The following is a 14,261-nucleotide window of genomic DNA, read 5'->3' as shown; positions in this document are numbered from 1 at the left end:
TTTCAGAAAGACAAATAATAATTTTTTTGTTGTAAAATGATGTATATCCGCCTCAGTGTCAGATAAATAAGTAGTACTGCTAGGTTTTACAGTCAAATATTTAAAAAAAATATACTATACAAATGATACATTTGTGACATCAAAATTATTATAAAAACATCTAAGAATAATAATTAAATACATTAATATGAGATCTGTATGTAAAACATTTACATTTGACATTGCTCATTTAGCAGATGCTCTTACCCAGAGTGCCTTACAGTTAGTGCATTGATCTTAAGATATCTAGGTGAGACAACCACATAACACAGTCAAATATACATGACACAAACATTCCATTCCAGCTAAACAATGGATATATAGCATTTTTGCAACAACAAAAAACCATTTCATAACACATAAAATCTATGAATTAAAAAATCTGAGAACAGTAAAATTTTACACCCACATGAAGGTCCCCATACTGTCTTGCCTAGTTAAATAAAGGTTAAATAAAATAAATAAATAAAAATAAGCAATAGTTTCTAATGGGAAAAAAAGAAGAAAAAGAAAATGGTGGATATAGAGTTTAGGAAATAAACGCTTCATATATAGACTGGTATTATATCCTGTCCTGAGGAAATATGGAATATGTTTGTGAGAACCAGGGAGGGAGCTCTGCAGAAAAGAACTATGTGATTACATGTACATTTTTCACATGCTGTGACATGACTGCTTAGATTAAAGGGGAGTCATGGCCATAGGCTGGTCGTAACAGATCCTTCATTTACCTGGTGTGAACAAATATTCACAAAGTGAATGGCTTGTGGACTGTGAGGTGATTGGTGAATTCACCCTTCTTTCCCCGTGTATAAAAACCCCTGATAAACTTCCCATTTGCATTCTAATTGTGCGACTGGTGCCTGTTTTGTTTTTGAACTTGGTGACATGGAAACCCCACATCCTTGAGCCTGCTACAATACGTAATGTAACGATTCCAAAGCTATATGATACTACAGATATCAAGTTAATTATCTCACATCTCGGAAAAGATTTGTAATGAACCAAGATTGAATCGTACTACAACAGCGCCGACGCTCGTCGGATGTGGCAGGGCTTGCAAACCATTACAGACTACAAAGGGAAGCACAGCCGAGAGCTGCCCAGTGACACGAGCCTACCAGACGAGATAAACTACTTCTATGCTCGCTTCGAGGCAAATAACACTGAAAAATGCATGAGAGCACCAGCTGTTCTGGACGACTGTGTGATCACACTCTCCGCAGCCGATGTGAGTAAGATCTTAAAACAGGTCAACATACACAAGGCCGCAGGGCCAGATGGATTACCAGGACGTAAACTGTTACTGTTAGTCTTCACTGACATTGTCAACCTCTCCCTGTCCGAGTCTGTAATACCAACATGTTTTAAGCAGACCACAATAGTCCCTGTACCCAAACACTAAGGTAACTTGCCTAAATGACTACCGACCCATAGCACTCACATCCGTAGTCATGAAATGCTTTGAAAGGCTGGTCAAGCTTCCTGCCATCCAGGACCTCTATACAAGGCGGTGTCAGAGAAAGCCCTAAAAATTGCTAATGCACGGCAAGCGATATCAGAGTGCCAAGTCTAGGTCCAAGAGGATTCTAAACAGCTTCTACCCACAAGCCGTAAGACTCCTGAACATCTAATTAAATGGCTACCCAGACTATTTGCATTTCCCCCCCCTTTTACGCCGCTGCTACTCTCTGTTATTATCTATGCATAGTCACTTTAATAACTCTACCTACATATACATATTACCACAATTACCTTGACTAACCGGTGCCCCGACATATTGACTCTGTACCGGTACACCCTGTATATAGTCCTGCTATTGTTATTTTACTGCTGCTCTTTAATTACTTGTTCCTTTAATTTCTTATTCTTATTCATATTTTTTAAACTGCATTGTTGGTTAGGGGCTAGTAAGTAAGCATTTCACTGTAAGGTCCACACCTCTTGTATTCGGCGCATGTGACTAATACAATTTGATTTGATTTGATTTTACAGTACAAAGTTAAAGACTACAAGACTGCACTTGTGGGCGTGTGTGTGTGCACGCGTGTGTGTGTTCCCAGGCAGGTAGGCTGGAGGGAGGGGTGTGTGAGCTTCATACAGAGCCTCAGGGAACAGGCAACAAGCTGGTTGGTGGAGAATGAGGCCAGAAAGCGAGAGGGAAAGAGTGAGAGGCGTGAAATTGAGAGAGAAAGACAAAGAGACCGCACCACAAGGTCTCGGGCCTAACCCTGCTGACAACACGCAAACACTAGCTGTCACTCAACAGGCACCTTATACCTGGTCTATCGACAACAAGATCTCAAAGTTTCCCTTCCAAATTCAACATATTTTGGACGAACGTCAATTTTTTTTGACGAATTAATTCCGAGTGGTTATAAGGTAAACTTAAAGATGAACAGTTTAGGCATTAATTCCAAGTGGTTAAGCTTAGGGCTTTGTTTTTTGTTGTTGTTAATTTAATCTTTATTTAACCAGGCAAGTCAGTTAAGAACACGTTCATATTTTCAATGACGGCCTAGGAACAGTGGGTTAACTGCCTTCAGGGGCAGAACGACAGATTTTCACTAGTCCAACTCTCTAACCACTAGGCTACCCTGCCGCCTCTACACTCTAACCACTAGTCTACCTGCCACCTCTACACTCTAACCACTAGAGTAAGGCTTGCTACTGCATTATAAACTGTGGTGGTGCAGTGATCTAAGCAATGTGCTCCCACTCCGAGAATCATGAATTCACACCCAGTGCTGGCCAAACAATTGATTAATTTGATTCATGTAATTAATCTGATTCATTGAATTAATTTGATTAATTTAATTAATTTGATTAATTTAATTAATTTGATTCATTCGATGAAGATATATATCCACGTCCTAAGGACCTTTTCAAACATCCGAAATTGGGAGTCTATTTCCAGAGATCAGGCTGCTGTCTAGAGCTACAGGCTTACAAACGTGAATTGAAGTATCAATTTTCATTGTGTCCTTATCCAAATCAATGACACGTTAATCCTCTGTTAATAATGATATCAATACATCACAATATTTCGTATTATTGATCAAATGTTATGAATATGTTACAAATAAGTATGTATTATGGTGTGTTTATTTGTATCCTCTATTTGCAGCCATTACATTTCTCCCTGCAGAGTAATAGTTAGTCACTCATGTAAAGCGGAATTGGAAATAAAGGTGCAATCCCCTCAGGAAGATTTCATCTGTGGATGTTTTATCCATGCTCTAGTATTGTCTGTGTGTTTTTCTACTAGCACATACATAACTGCATTCATAATAGTGTGAAAAGTTTACATTGTATTTGTTCTGAATTCCCTGCCGGTGACTCTTAGCACCATCTCACAGAAAACAACATTGTATTGTAATGAGAAACGGCACTTCCCATACACTGTGTTGTTCAATAGATTACTTAAGGTGACTATAACTGACTAAGTGATTGGATATCTCCATCAAGGCAGCAGGGCCCTGATGTCTGGAATATAATATTACTTCATTTAGGCTACTGGGATACTGGGCTACTGGGCTACTAGGCTACTGGGCTACTGGGATACTGGGCTACTAGGATACTGGGATACTGGGATACTAGGATACTGGGCTACTGGGATACTGGGCTACTGGGATACTGGGCTACTGGGATACTGGGCTACTAGGATACTGGGATACTGGGATACTGGGATACTGGGCTACTAGGCGACTGGGATACTAGGATACTTGGCTACTTGGCTACTGGGATACTAGGATACTTGGCTACTGGGCTACTAGGATACTTGGCTACTGGGATACTGGGCTACTGGGATACTAGGCGACTGGGATACTTGGCTACTGGGATACTAGGATACTGGGCTACTGGGATACTAGGATACTTGGCTACTGGGCTACTAGGATACTGGGATACTAGGATACTGGGCTACTTGGCTACTGGGCTACTAGGATACTGGGATACTGGGCTACTAGGCTACTGGGATACTGGGCTATTGGGATACTAGGATACTGGGCTACTTGGATACTGGGATACTGGGCTACTGGGCTACTTGGCTACTAGGATACTGGGATACTGGGCTACTAGGCTACTGGGATACTGGGCTATTGGGATACTGGGCTACTGGGATACTGGGCTACTGGGCTACTTGGCTACTAGGATACTGGGCTACTGGGATACTGGGATACTGGGATACTGGGCTACTAGGATACTGGGCTACTGGGCTACTGGGCTACTGGGCTACTAGGCTACTGGGCTACTGGGCTACTGGGCTACTGGGCTACTGGGCTACTGGGCTACTCAGCATTTAATTTAGCTTCCCACTCATACAGAGGCTGTGGGGTTAGGAGACTACTTGCATTAAGATATTATCCTAAACTGGGATAGCTATTCAGCCTCTATGATACAATACCTTACAACAGTAAAACAGGCTTCAAAGCCTCCGGAAGGCTTCATTTAACCTTCAAAGTTGTAGTTAGTCGGTGGAGGAAGGGGAGGACCATCCTCCTCAGTGAATTTCACCAAAATAAAAATTGTGAAGTATTTTAAAAAGTTCTCCTTTTTAGATAAAACTATACTTAATAAATTCACGTCACCAAATAATTGATTAAAAAACACCTGTTTTGCCTTGAAGGTCTACAGTAACCTCAGCAGCACTCTGTAGGGTAGCACCATGGTGTAGCCGGTGGACAGCTAGCTTCCGTCCTCCTCTGGGTACATTGACCTCAATACAAAACCTAGGAGGCTCATGGTTCTCACCCCCTTTCATAGACTTACACAGTAATTATGACAACTTCCGGAGAATGTCCTCCAACCTATCAGAGCTCTTGCAGCATGAACTGACATGTTGTCCACCCAATCAAAGGATCAGAGAATGTATCCAGTACTGAAAGCATAAGCTACAGCTAGCTAGCACTGCAGTGCATAAAATGTGGTGAGTAGTTCACTCAAAGAGAGAAAGACAATACTTGAACAGTTAAGAACAAATACATTTTTTCAAAAATGAAGGAGGAGCAACACAAAGAGAGAGGGAGATATTTCAAATGTTTTAAACTTTCACTTTCACTTACTTAGCTAGGGAATGCCTAGTTAGTAGATGCGGGAAGAAATTATACAACTATCTGGCTGCTATGAAAGTGAACTGTGTTTACGTGTGATCATGGGTGTATTCATTCCGCTGATTCTGTTGAAAAACATTTCTTAAAACGGAAGCAAACGGAACGAAACGAGGATAAACATACCTGGATTTGTCCAATAGAGACTCTTGTTTGCAACTGTTGAACTAATGATTACACCCTAGATCAGCTAGATGCAGGCAAGAGTGTGCAAGTTGGTTTTGAATGTGTCACTGTCTGCCACCTTGATTACTAAAATTTCTCTTGAACTGTGCACCTATGTTGTAGAACTTTTATTCGTAGTCTAGGTTGTAGCAACTTCATGGTGTGTATAGGGAAAATTAGAGTATCATGTAGTAGCCTAAACCTGTCGCTGTTACATTGAGCTGGGTGAATGGAATATGAATGACAGTCATCCAATATGCTGTAATAGAAATAAGGCCACGCTCATAAACAACTTTATCGTTCTCCCTCCTCCTAAACGGCACCGGCCTACCACTGTAGTTAGTGTAGTTAGCAATTTGTCTAAGTGCAACCCTTTATCTATTTCAACGTAGTCCTGCTTTAAACATGAATTGGGAGAGCTACTCTGTATGTTCAGTTTGCACTCAGTTGACCTAGATAGAAGAAGACATGTTGTACTGTTCCTCTCAGGTATGTGTCTCTGGCTGCCTAGAGGATACACCCCTTTGACTTATTCAACATTTGTTGTGTTATAGCCTGAATTCAACATTTATTAAATATATTTTTTTCCTCACCCATCTACACACACAATACACCATAATGACCAAATGAAAACATGTTTTTAGAAATGTTTTGCAAATGTATTGAAAATGAAACACAGAAATATCTCATTTATATAAGTATTCACACCCCTCAATACATGTTAGAATCACCTTTGGCAGTGATTACAGCTGTGAGTCTTTCTGGGTAAGTCTCTAAGAGCTTTGCACACCTGGATTGTGCAATATTTGCACATTATTCTTTATTAAATTCTTCAAGTGTTGCCATAGATTTTCAAGACAATTTAAGTCAAAACTGTAACTAGGCCACTCATGAACATTCAATGTCGTCTTGGTAAGTAACTCCAGTGTATATTTGGTCTTGTGCTTTAGGTTATTGTCCTGCTGAAAGGTGAATTTGTCTCCCAGTGTCTGTTGGAAAGCAGACTGAACCAGGTTTTCCTCTAGGATTTTTGCCTGTGCTTAGGTCTATTTCATTTTCTTATCCTAAAAACCCCCAATGACAAGCATACCCATAACATGATGCAGCCAACACCATGCTTAAAAATATGTAGAGTGGTACTCAGTGATGTGCTGTGTTGGATTTGCCCCAAACATAATGCCTTGTATTCAGGACAAAAAGTTAATTTAGACATTTTCTTTTGCAGTATTACTTTAGTGCCTTATTGCAAACAGGATGCATGTTTTGGAATATTTTTATTCTGTAAAGGCTTCCTCCTTTTCACTCTGTCATTCATGTTAGTATTGTAGAGAAAGTACAATGTTGTTGATCCGTCCTCAGTTTGCTCCTATCACAGCCATTAAACTGTAAATGTTTTAAAATCACCATTGGCCTCATGGTGAAATCCCTGAGCGGTTTCCTTCCTTTCCAGCAGCTGAGTTAGGAAGGGCGCCTGTATCTTTGTAGTAACTGGGTGTATTGATACACCATCCAAAGTGTAATTAATAACTTCACCATGCTCAAACGGACATTCAATGTCTGCTTTTTAAAAATCTTTACCCATCTATCAATAACTGTCCTTCTTTGCGAGGCATTGGAAAACCTCCCTGGTCTTTGTGGTTGAAATTCACTGCTGGGGTACAGAGATGAGGTAGTCATTTAAAAATAATGTTAAACAGTATTATTATTTCACACAGAGTGAGTCCATGCAACTTATTATGTGACTTGTTAAGCACATTGTTACTCCTGAACGTATTTAGGGTTGATATAACAAACGGGTTGAATACTTATTGACTCAAGATATTTCAGCTTGTCATTTTTAATACATTTGTAAACATTTCTAAAAACATAATTCCACTTTGACATTATGGGGTATTGTGTGTAGATCAGTGACACAAAATCTAAATTAAATCCATTTTAAATTCAGGCTGTAACACAACAACATGTGTGTGGGTGTCACGTTCCTGACCTGTTTTCCTTTATCATGTATTTGTTTTAGTTGGTCAGGGCGTGAGTTGGGTGGGTTGGTCTAGGTTTGATTTTCTATGTTGGGAGTTTGTGTTCGGCCTGGTATGATTCTCAATCAGAGACAGCTGTGAATCGTTGTCCCTGATTGAGAATCATACTAAGGCAGCCGGGGTTTCACTTGTGTTTTGTGGGTGTTTGTTCCTGTGTCAGTGTTTGGGCCACACAGGACTGTTTCAGGTTAGTCACGGTTGTTGGTTGTTGTATTTTGTAGTGTTTGTTGTTTTCCCATTAAAACATGAATACTTACCAATCCGCATCTTGGTCCGATCCATGCTCCTCCTCGTCTGAGGAGGAGAACGACTACGACAGCCGTTACAGAAACACCCACCATAACAGGACCAAGCGGATTGGAGAAGGAAGGCAAGAACAACAGCAATGGGGAAAAGAGGAATGGACTTGGGAGGAAATCCTAGACGGTAAAGGACCCTGGGCAGAGCCAGTGGAGTGTCGCCGCCCCAAAGCGGAGCTGGAGGTATTATGAGGCGAAAGCAAGGCAGAGCGGCTGGAAGCCCGAGAGGCTCACCCAAAAATTTCTTGGGGGGGGGCTAAGAGGTAGTGGGCCGAGGGCAGGTAGGAGACCTGCGCCCACTTCCCAGGCTAACCGTGGAGAGCGGGAGTACGGGCAGACACCGTGTTACGCTGTAGAGCGCACGGTGTCTCCTGTACGTGTTCATAGCCCGGTGCGGGTTATTCCACCTCCCCGCACTGGTAGGGCTAGATTGGGCATTGAGCCAAGTGCCATGAAGCCGGCTCTTCATATATGGCCTCCAGTACGTCTCCTTGGGCCGGCTTACATGGCACCAGCCTTACGCATGGTGTCCCCGGTTCGCCTACATAGCCCGGTGCGGGTTATTCCACCTCCCCGCACTGGTCGGGCGACGGGGAGCATTCAGCCAGGTAAGGTTGGGCAGGCTCAATGCTCAAGGGAGCCAGTACGCCTGCACGGTCCGGTATTTCCGGCGCCACCTCCCCGCCCCAGCCCAGTACCACCAGTGCCTACTCCACGCACCAGGCTTCCAGTGCGTTTCCAGAGCCCTGTTCCTCCTCCACGCACTCTCCCTGTGGTGCGTGTCTCCAGCCCAGTGCCTCCAGTTCCGGCACCACGCACCAGGCCTACTGTGCGCCTCAGCAGGTCAGAGTCGGCCGTCTGCCCAACGCCGCCTGCGCTGCTTGCCTGCTCAGCGCTGCCCGAACTGCCTGCCTGCCCAGCGTGGTCTGAACTGTCTGCCTGCCCAGCGCTGCCCGTCTGTCCCGAGCCTTCAGAGCCGTCCAGCCAGGACCAGCCAGAGCCGTCCAGCCAGAGCCGTCCAGCCAGGACCAGCCAGAGCCGTCCAGCCAGGACCAGCCAGAGCCGTCCAGCCAGGACCAGCCAGAGCCAGCAAGCCAGGACCAGCCAGAGCCAGCAAGCCAGGAGCTGCCAGCCAGCCAGGAGCTGCCGGAGCCAGCCAGCCAGGATCCGCCAGAGCCAGCCAGCCAGGATCCGCCAGAGCCTTCCGCCAGCCAGGATCCGCCAGAGCCTTCCGCCAGCCAGGATCCGCCAGAGCCTTCCGCCAGCCAGGATCCGCCAGAGCCTTCCGCCAGCCAGGATCCGCCAGAGCCTTCCGCCAGCCAGGATCCGCCAGAGTCATCCAGCCAGGATCCGTCCCTCAGTCCGGAGCTGCCGTCCCTCAGTCCGGAGCTGCCCCTTATCCTGGTGCTGCCCCTTATCCTGGTGCTGCCCCTTATCCTGGTGCTGCCCCTTGGTCAGGTGCTACCCCTCGGTCAGGTGCTACCCCTCGGTCAGGTGCTACCCCTCAGTCTGTTACTGCCCTTTGGAATAGTGGGATTGACATGGAGGGTGAATATTGGGAGGAGGCCACGGAAGCGGGGGTTGACTATGGTGGGGTGGGGACCACGACCAGCGCCAGAGCCGCCACCGTGGACAGACGCCCACCCAGACCCTCCCCTAGACTTTGTGCTGGTGCGCCCAGAGTTCGCACCTTAAGGGGGGGGTTCTGTCACGTTCCTGACCTGTTTTCCTTTATCATGTATTTGTTTTAGTTGGTCAGGGCGTGAGTTGGGTGGGTTGGTCTAGGTTTGATTTTCTATGTTGGGAGTTTGTGTTCGGCCTGGTATGATTCTCAATCAGAGACAGCTGTGAATCGTTGTCCCTGATTGAGAATCATACTAAGGCAGCCGGGGTTTCACTTGTGTTTTGTGGGTGTTTGTTCCTGTGTCAGTGTTTGGGCCACACAGGACTGTTTCAGGTTAGTCACGGTTGTTGGTTGTTGTATTTTGTAGTGTTTGTTGTTTTCCCATTAAAACATGAATACTTACCAATCCGCATCTTGGTCCGATCCATGCTCCTCCTCGTCTGAGGAGGAGAACGACTACGACAGCCGTTACAGTGGGGGGGTGAATACTTTCTGAAGGCAATGTACTGTAAACCTCATGAAGTGAGAGGTTTGGGCATTTGACATTTTTAAACTGTTCGAGTACTCACATATATTTTGGTTGAATAATCGAGTACTCAAATGGATAAAAAAATAAATATTATAACATAAGGCCTGCATTGGAAAAATATATACGTGCACATCTATCTAACGGCCTATGTCAAAAGTGCACAATAATGTATAATTTCTCATAACCATTACAGACAAAAAAAATCATAGTTGCTAAATTGCCACATATATATTAAAGTCAATAGAAAAGCAGGTGGAATTTATTGAAACCGTAATATCAACCGGTTGCATTATATCGTGGAACACAATCCTGAAAAAGAGCTGTAACCTCAGCAGTGTTACCGACTTCATTCTGCTTGTTCTTTGGAATTTTCTAAATGGATGAACAAAGTCCACATTTCTTAAAACAAATGTATTTAACCTTTATTTAACTAAGCAAGTAAGTTAAGAACAAATTCTTATTTACAATGACGGCCTACCCCGGCCAACGCTGGGCCAATTGTGCACCGCCCTATGGGACTCCTAATCACAGCCAGATGGGATACAGCCTGGATTCAAAGCAGGGATTGTAGTGACATCTCTAGCACTAAGATGCAGTGCCTTAGACCGCTGCGCCACTCGGGAGCCTATGCTTAATGATTCTGATGAAAATATGCTGTTTGTCTTCATCAAAATAATGTTCAGTCTCTCCTGGTAGCAGCCTGGGGCTAACACTGTCACCGACTACTGAACACTGCAGTTTAACATCTGGGATAACTCTGAAGACTTTAGGAAATGTTTAATTTAACATCCAGGGAGTAGCACAGTTTAGCTAATCTTTGACAGTCCCAGAGAGCTTACATAACAATAGCACTGAGACACCCAGCCTGCTTTGTGTTGACAGACAGAGAGAAAGACCATTGATATGTCATTTCCCTGACAAGACTAGATAGACAAGAATCACAGAAACCTGGTCTCTCCGCCTCTCATTAACCACATATACATTAAACCCTCTCCTCTCTAAAGCGGACTAAGACAGACCTGTCACTCAATCTCACTGAACCAAGTCTCACTGAACCAATTCTGACTAAACCAAGTCTCACTGAACCAAGTCTCACTGAACCAATTCTGACTAAACCATATCTCACTGAACCAATTCTGACTAAACCAAGTCTCACTGAACCAAGTCTCACTGAACCAAGTCTCACTGAACCAAGTCTCACTGAACCAATTCTGACTGAACCAATTCTGACTGAACCAATTCTGACTAAACCATATCTCACTGAACCAAGTCTCACTGAACCAAGTCTCACTGAACCAAGTCTGACTAAACCAAGTCTCACTGAACCAAGTCTCACGGAACCAAGTCTCACTGAACCAAGTCTGACTGAACCAAGTCTGACTGAACTTAGTCTGACTGAACCAAGTCTGACTGAACTTAGTCTGACTGAACCAAGTCTGACTGAACCAAGTCTGACTGAACCAAGTCTGACTGAACCAAGTCTGACTGAACCAAGTCTGACTGAACTTAGTCTGACTGAACCAAGTCTGACTGAAGCGCTTTATTTTCCCCCTAGTCCTCATTGTGTCGGGGTAGCTGTGAGTTCATAGGTCATCTTAGAGCAGACTTAGCCTGAGTAACACCTGTAACCCAATCTTCTGGATCTCAATCTCACTCAAGGCCTTGTTAGACTGAAGCTATTTCTTTCACCCTAGTCCTTGGCGACGGTTCTCTCCCTTTCTCTCTCTCCTCTCTCTCTCAGTGAGTAAATTTTATAGACGGGTTGTTTGTTTAGCAACAAAACCGACTTGTGCGCAAGTGTGGGAAAAAAACGACGGGGTTGGCTTAGATTGTTGACAACATGTCAACTATATTTAGTCTCCAATGTTGATTGAAAACATAAATACATTTGGACAATGAGCACTTGTTGTCTCTCAAATACATTGCTACAGTTGATGGTAAGCCAGCTATTTTATTGTTGCCATATTAGCAAAGACGTGAGAACAGTCAAAACGTGAAAACAAGACATGGTATAAAGAACAAGATGAAACTAGATGAAACGAGCCACTTACTACTCCCCACGTGGCATGTTCTTGTCATTGTTGCTAGCTATCTGGCCATCCAGAATCACAACAACAATAACACACAAAACGTCTGCCCCGTTGAAGCGCGTGCATCACTTTCATGACATTGTCAACTAACCCATCTATGAAAACCATGCTTGTTTGAGCCTGTCAGCTAAATATGAAACTGTGTCAAAACTTCAAGGTAAAGCACTGCTATAACCCAAAACACAAAGGGAAAAATAAGGTTTATTTTATTCTATTGGATCTACAGGCTTATACAAAGACTGAGGTAGCTGGTGGGGTGAGGGGAGAGAGAGAAAGGGAAAGGGAGGGGAGAGAGAAAGGGAGGGGAGAGAGATGGAGAGAGGGGAGAGAGAGAGGGGGAAAGGGAGGGGGTAGGGGAGTGAGAGAGGGGGAGGGGGAGAGAGAGAGGGGGAAAGGGAGGGGGGAGAGGGAGGGGGGTAGGGGGAGAGAGAGAAAGGGAGAGAGGGGGAGAGAGAAAGGGAGAAAGGGAGAGAGGGGGAGAGAAGAGAGGGGGAGAGAAGAGAGGGTGAGGGGGAGAGAGAGAGGGGGAAAGGGAGAGGGGGAAAGGGAGGGGAGAGAGGGAGGGGGAGCGAGAGAGGGGGAGGGGGAGAGAGGGGGAGAGAGAAAGGGAGGTGAGAAAGGGAGAGAGAGGGGGAGAGAAGAGAGGGAGAGGGGGAGAGAAGAGAAGAGAGGGGATGAGAAGAGAGGGAGAGAGAAGAGAGGGGGAGAGAAGAAAGGGGGAGAGAAGAAAGGGGGAGAGAAGAGAAAGAGAGGGGGAGAGAAGAGAGGGAGGGGGAGAGAAGAGAGGGAGAGAAGAGAGGGAGAGAGAGAGGGAGAGGGGGAGAGAGGGAGAGAGATGAGGGGCAGAACTGGATCAGGTCGTTTTTATACACTGTATACAACACTAAACAATTAATCTAGGGTGGTCCCATGTGGCTCAGTTGGTAGAGCATTGTGCTAGTAGCACTGGAGTTGTGGGTTCGATTCCCATGGGGGAAATAAGTAAGAAAATGTAAGCATTCCACTACTCTAAGTTGCTCTGGATAACAACATCTGTTAAATGACTAAAATTCATTGAATTTAAAAAATATATATATAATTCATGGAAGTTCTTTATATGATTTGTTCATTTAATTTAACCAAAAAAGTTAAGAATAAATCCAACTCCTCTATGTTGCTCAAAATCTAAGTATTTTAAATAGTAATTTTAAATAATATTTTAAGTTTGTCTTTTTTTTAATTTTAAGTCTTGCAGCATAACTTGCAGCATGACTGTTTTTAGAGGATTGTGGGTAATTCAACATTTGTAGACTTTATGATAATTTTACACAATGTTGTATACATGTTTGAAGGAAGAAACGTATATTTATATAACAGTATTAAGCAGTTTGTTGTGCCGTGAGGCAAATGCATCACATTGCAATGCAGTTCTACCGACAGTTGCTACAGGTGGATTGAGCAGTGTCAATAGTTTGCTTATGTATCAAATCAAATCAGTAAATTATCTGTGAGCGCGGCAATGTAGTAGGTAGCCTACCGTACATTTCAGTACCATGTCGCCATAGGAGGCTAGGTCCTACCTGAGGAGGTATATTGTGTGGCTGAGCCGTTCTGTCGTGAAAGCGTCGAGGTTTTCTCGGCGAGCCGCATAGCAACCTGCTGCTGGACCCGCTTGGCCCGGGTCATCTCATCCGACAGGTTGCCCCCTTTCCCCTCGAGTTGGATCTCGGACGGGACCGCGTAAGTACTGACGGCGGTATTGGCCTGCAAAGCAGACCGAAAGACATGATCTTGAGCCCCGAAACTCATTGTCGAAACTCGGAAGGCAATATAAAAGTTCCAAGGATTCCAACCGAGAGCCCAATGTGTGTGTTTCTCGTCTAAACAAATTCTGATCTGGAAATAATTAATTTGGTCATCAGTATAGTCGGTATTCGGTGTTGAGTTGCTCGCTCATATGTGAGATACTTTTCTAACGACCGCTCCCTCGGTAATGAACTATACAGTATATGCTGAAATAACAACGGGGTGGAGTCTGTGAGGGAGAATAGGCTACCTGGCACAGGAACATAAACTCTCTCATTGAGTACGGTTACATGCACACAATAATGCGATTATTGTGGATAGTTAGATTCATATAGTAGTTATTGCTTTGCTAGAAGAACGATTCCCCTAATCATCCTGTTTACATGGACACATCTGAAAAAAGGCTACCTGATGGCACTCTGATAAATGCAGAAAAATCGCCAATCAAAAGCACCTTTCTAGCACAGTGATCCTGTGCTTCATTTGTAAATCGGGAGGTACCGGAACTAACAGTGAGCGGGTGAGGGGGGTGACCTGGGAAGCTCTGAGGTACGGGGAATCATGAGAAAAAACAACAACATAGCTA

The 14,261-nt window shown here is 44.3% G+C and overlaps 1 protein-coding gene across 1 annotated transcript in view; it reads right to left on the bottom strand.

Annotated features, from left to right (window-relative positions):
• Positions 1 to 13,853, bottom strand: part of LOC120051659 (plakophilin-3-like) — a 72,550-nt gene extending 58,697 nt beyond the window's left edge. Inside the window, exon 1 of the mRNA XM_038998551.1 lies at positions 13,450 to 13,853. Coding sequence (XP_038854479.1) covers positions 13,450 to 13,678 — 229 coding nt within the window. The 5' untranslated portion in view covers positions 13,679 to 13,853. The remainder of the gene's footprint in view (positions 1 to 13,449) is intronic.
• Positions 13,854 to 14,261: the final 408 nt, after the last annotated feature.

The sequence above is a fragment of the Salvelinus namaycush genome, chromosome 8, assembly GCF_016432855.1.
Source record: "Salvelinus namaycush isolate Seneca chromosome 8, SaNama_1.0, whole genome shotgun sequence".
NCBI classification, from domain to species: Eukaryota; Metazoa; Chordata; class Actinopteri; order Salmoniformes; family Salmonidae; genus Salvelinus; species Salvelinus namaycush.
This window is presented reverse-complemented; position numbering and strand designations above follow the sequence as displayed.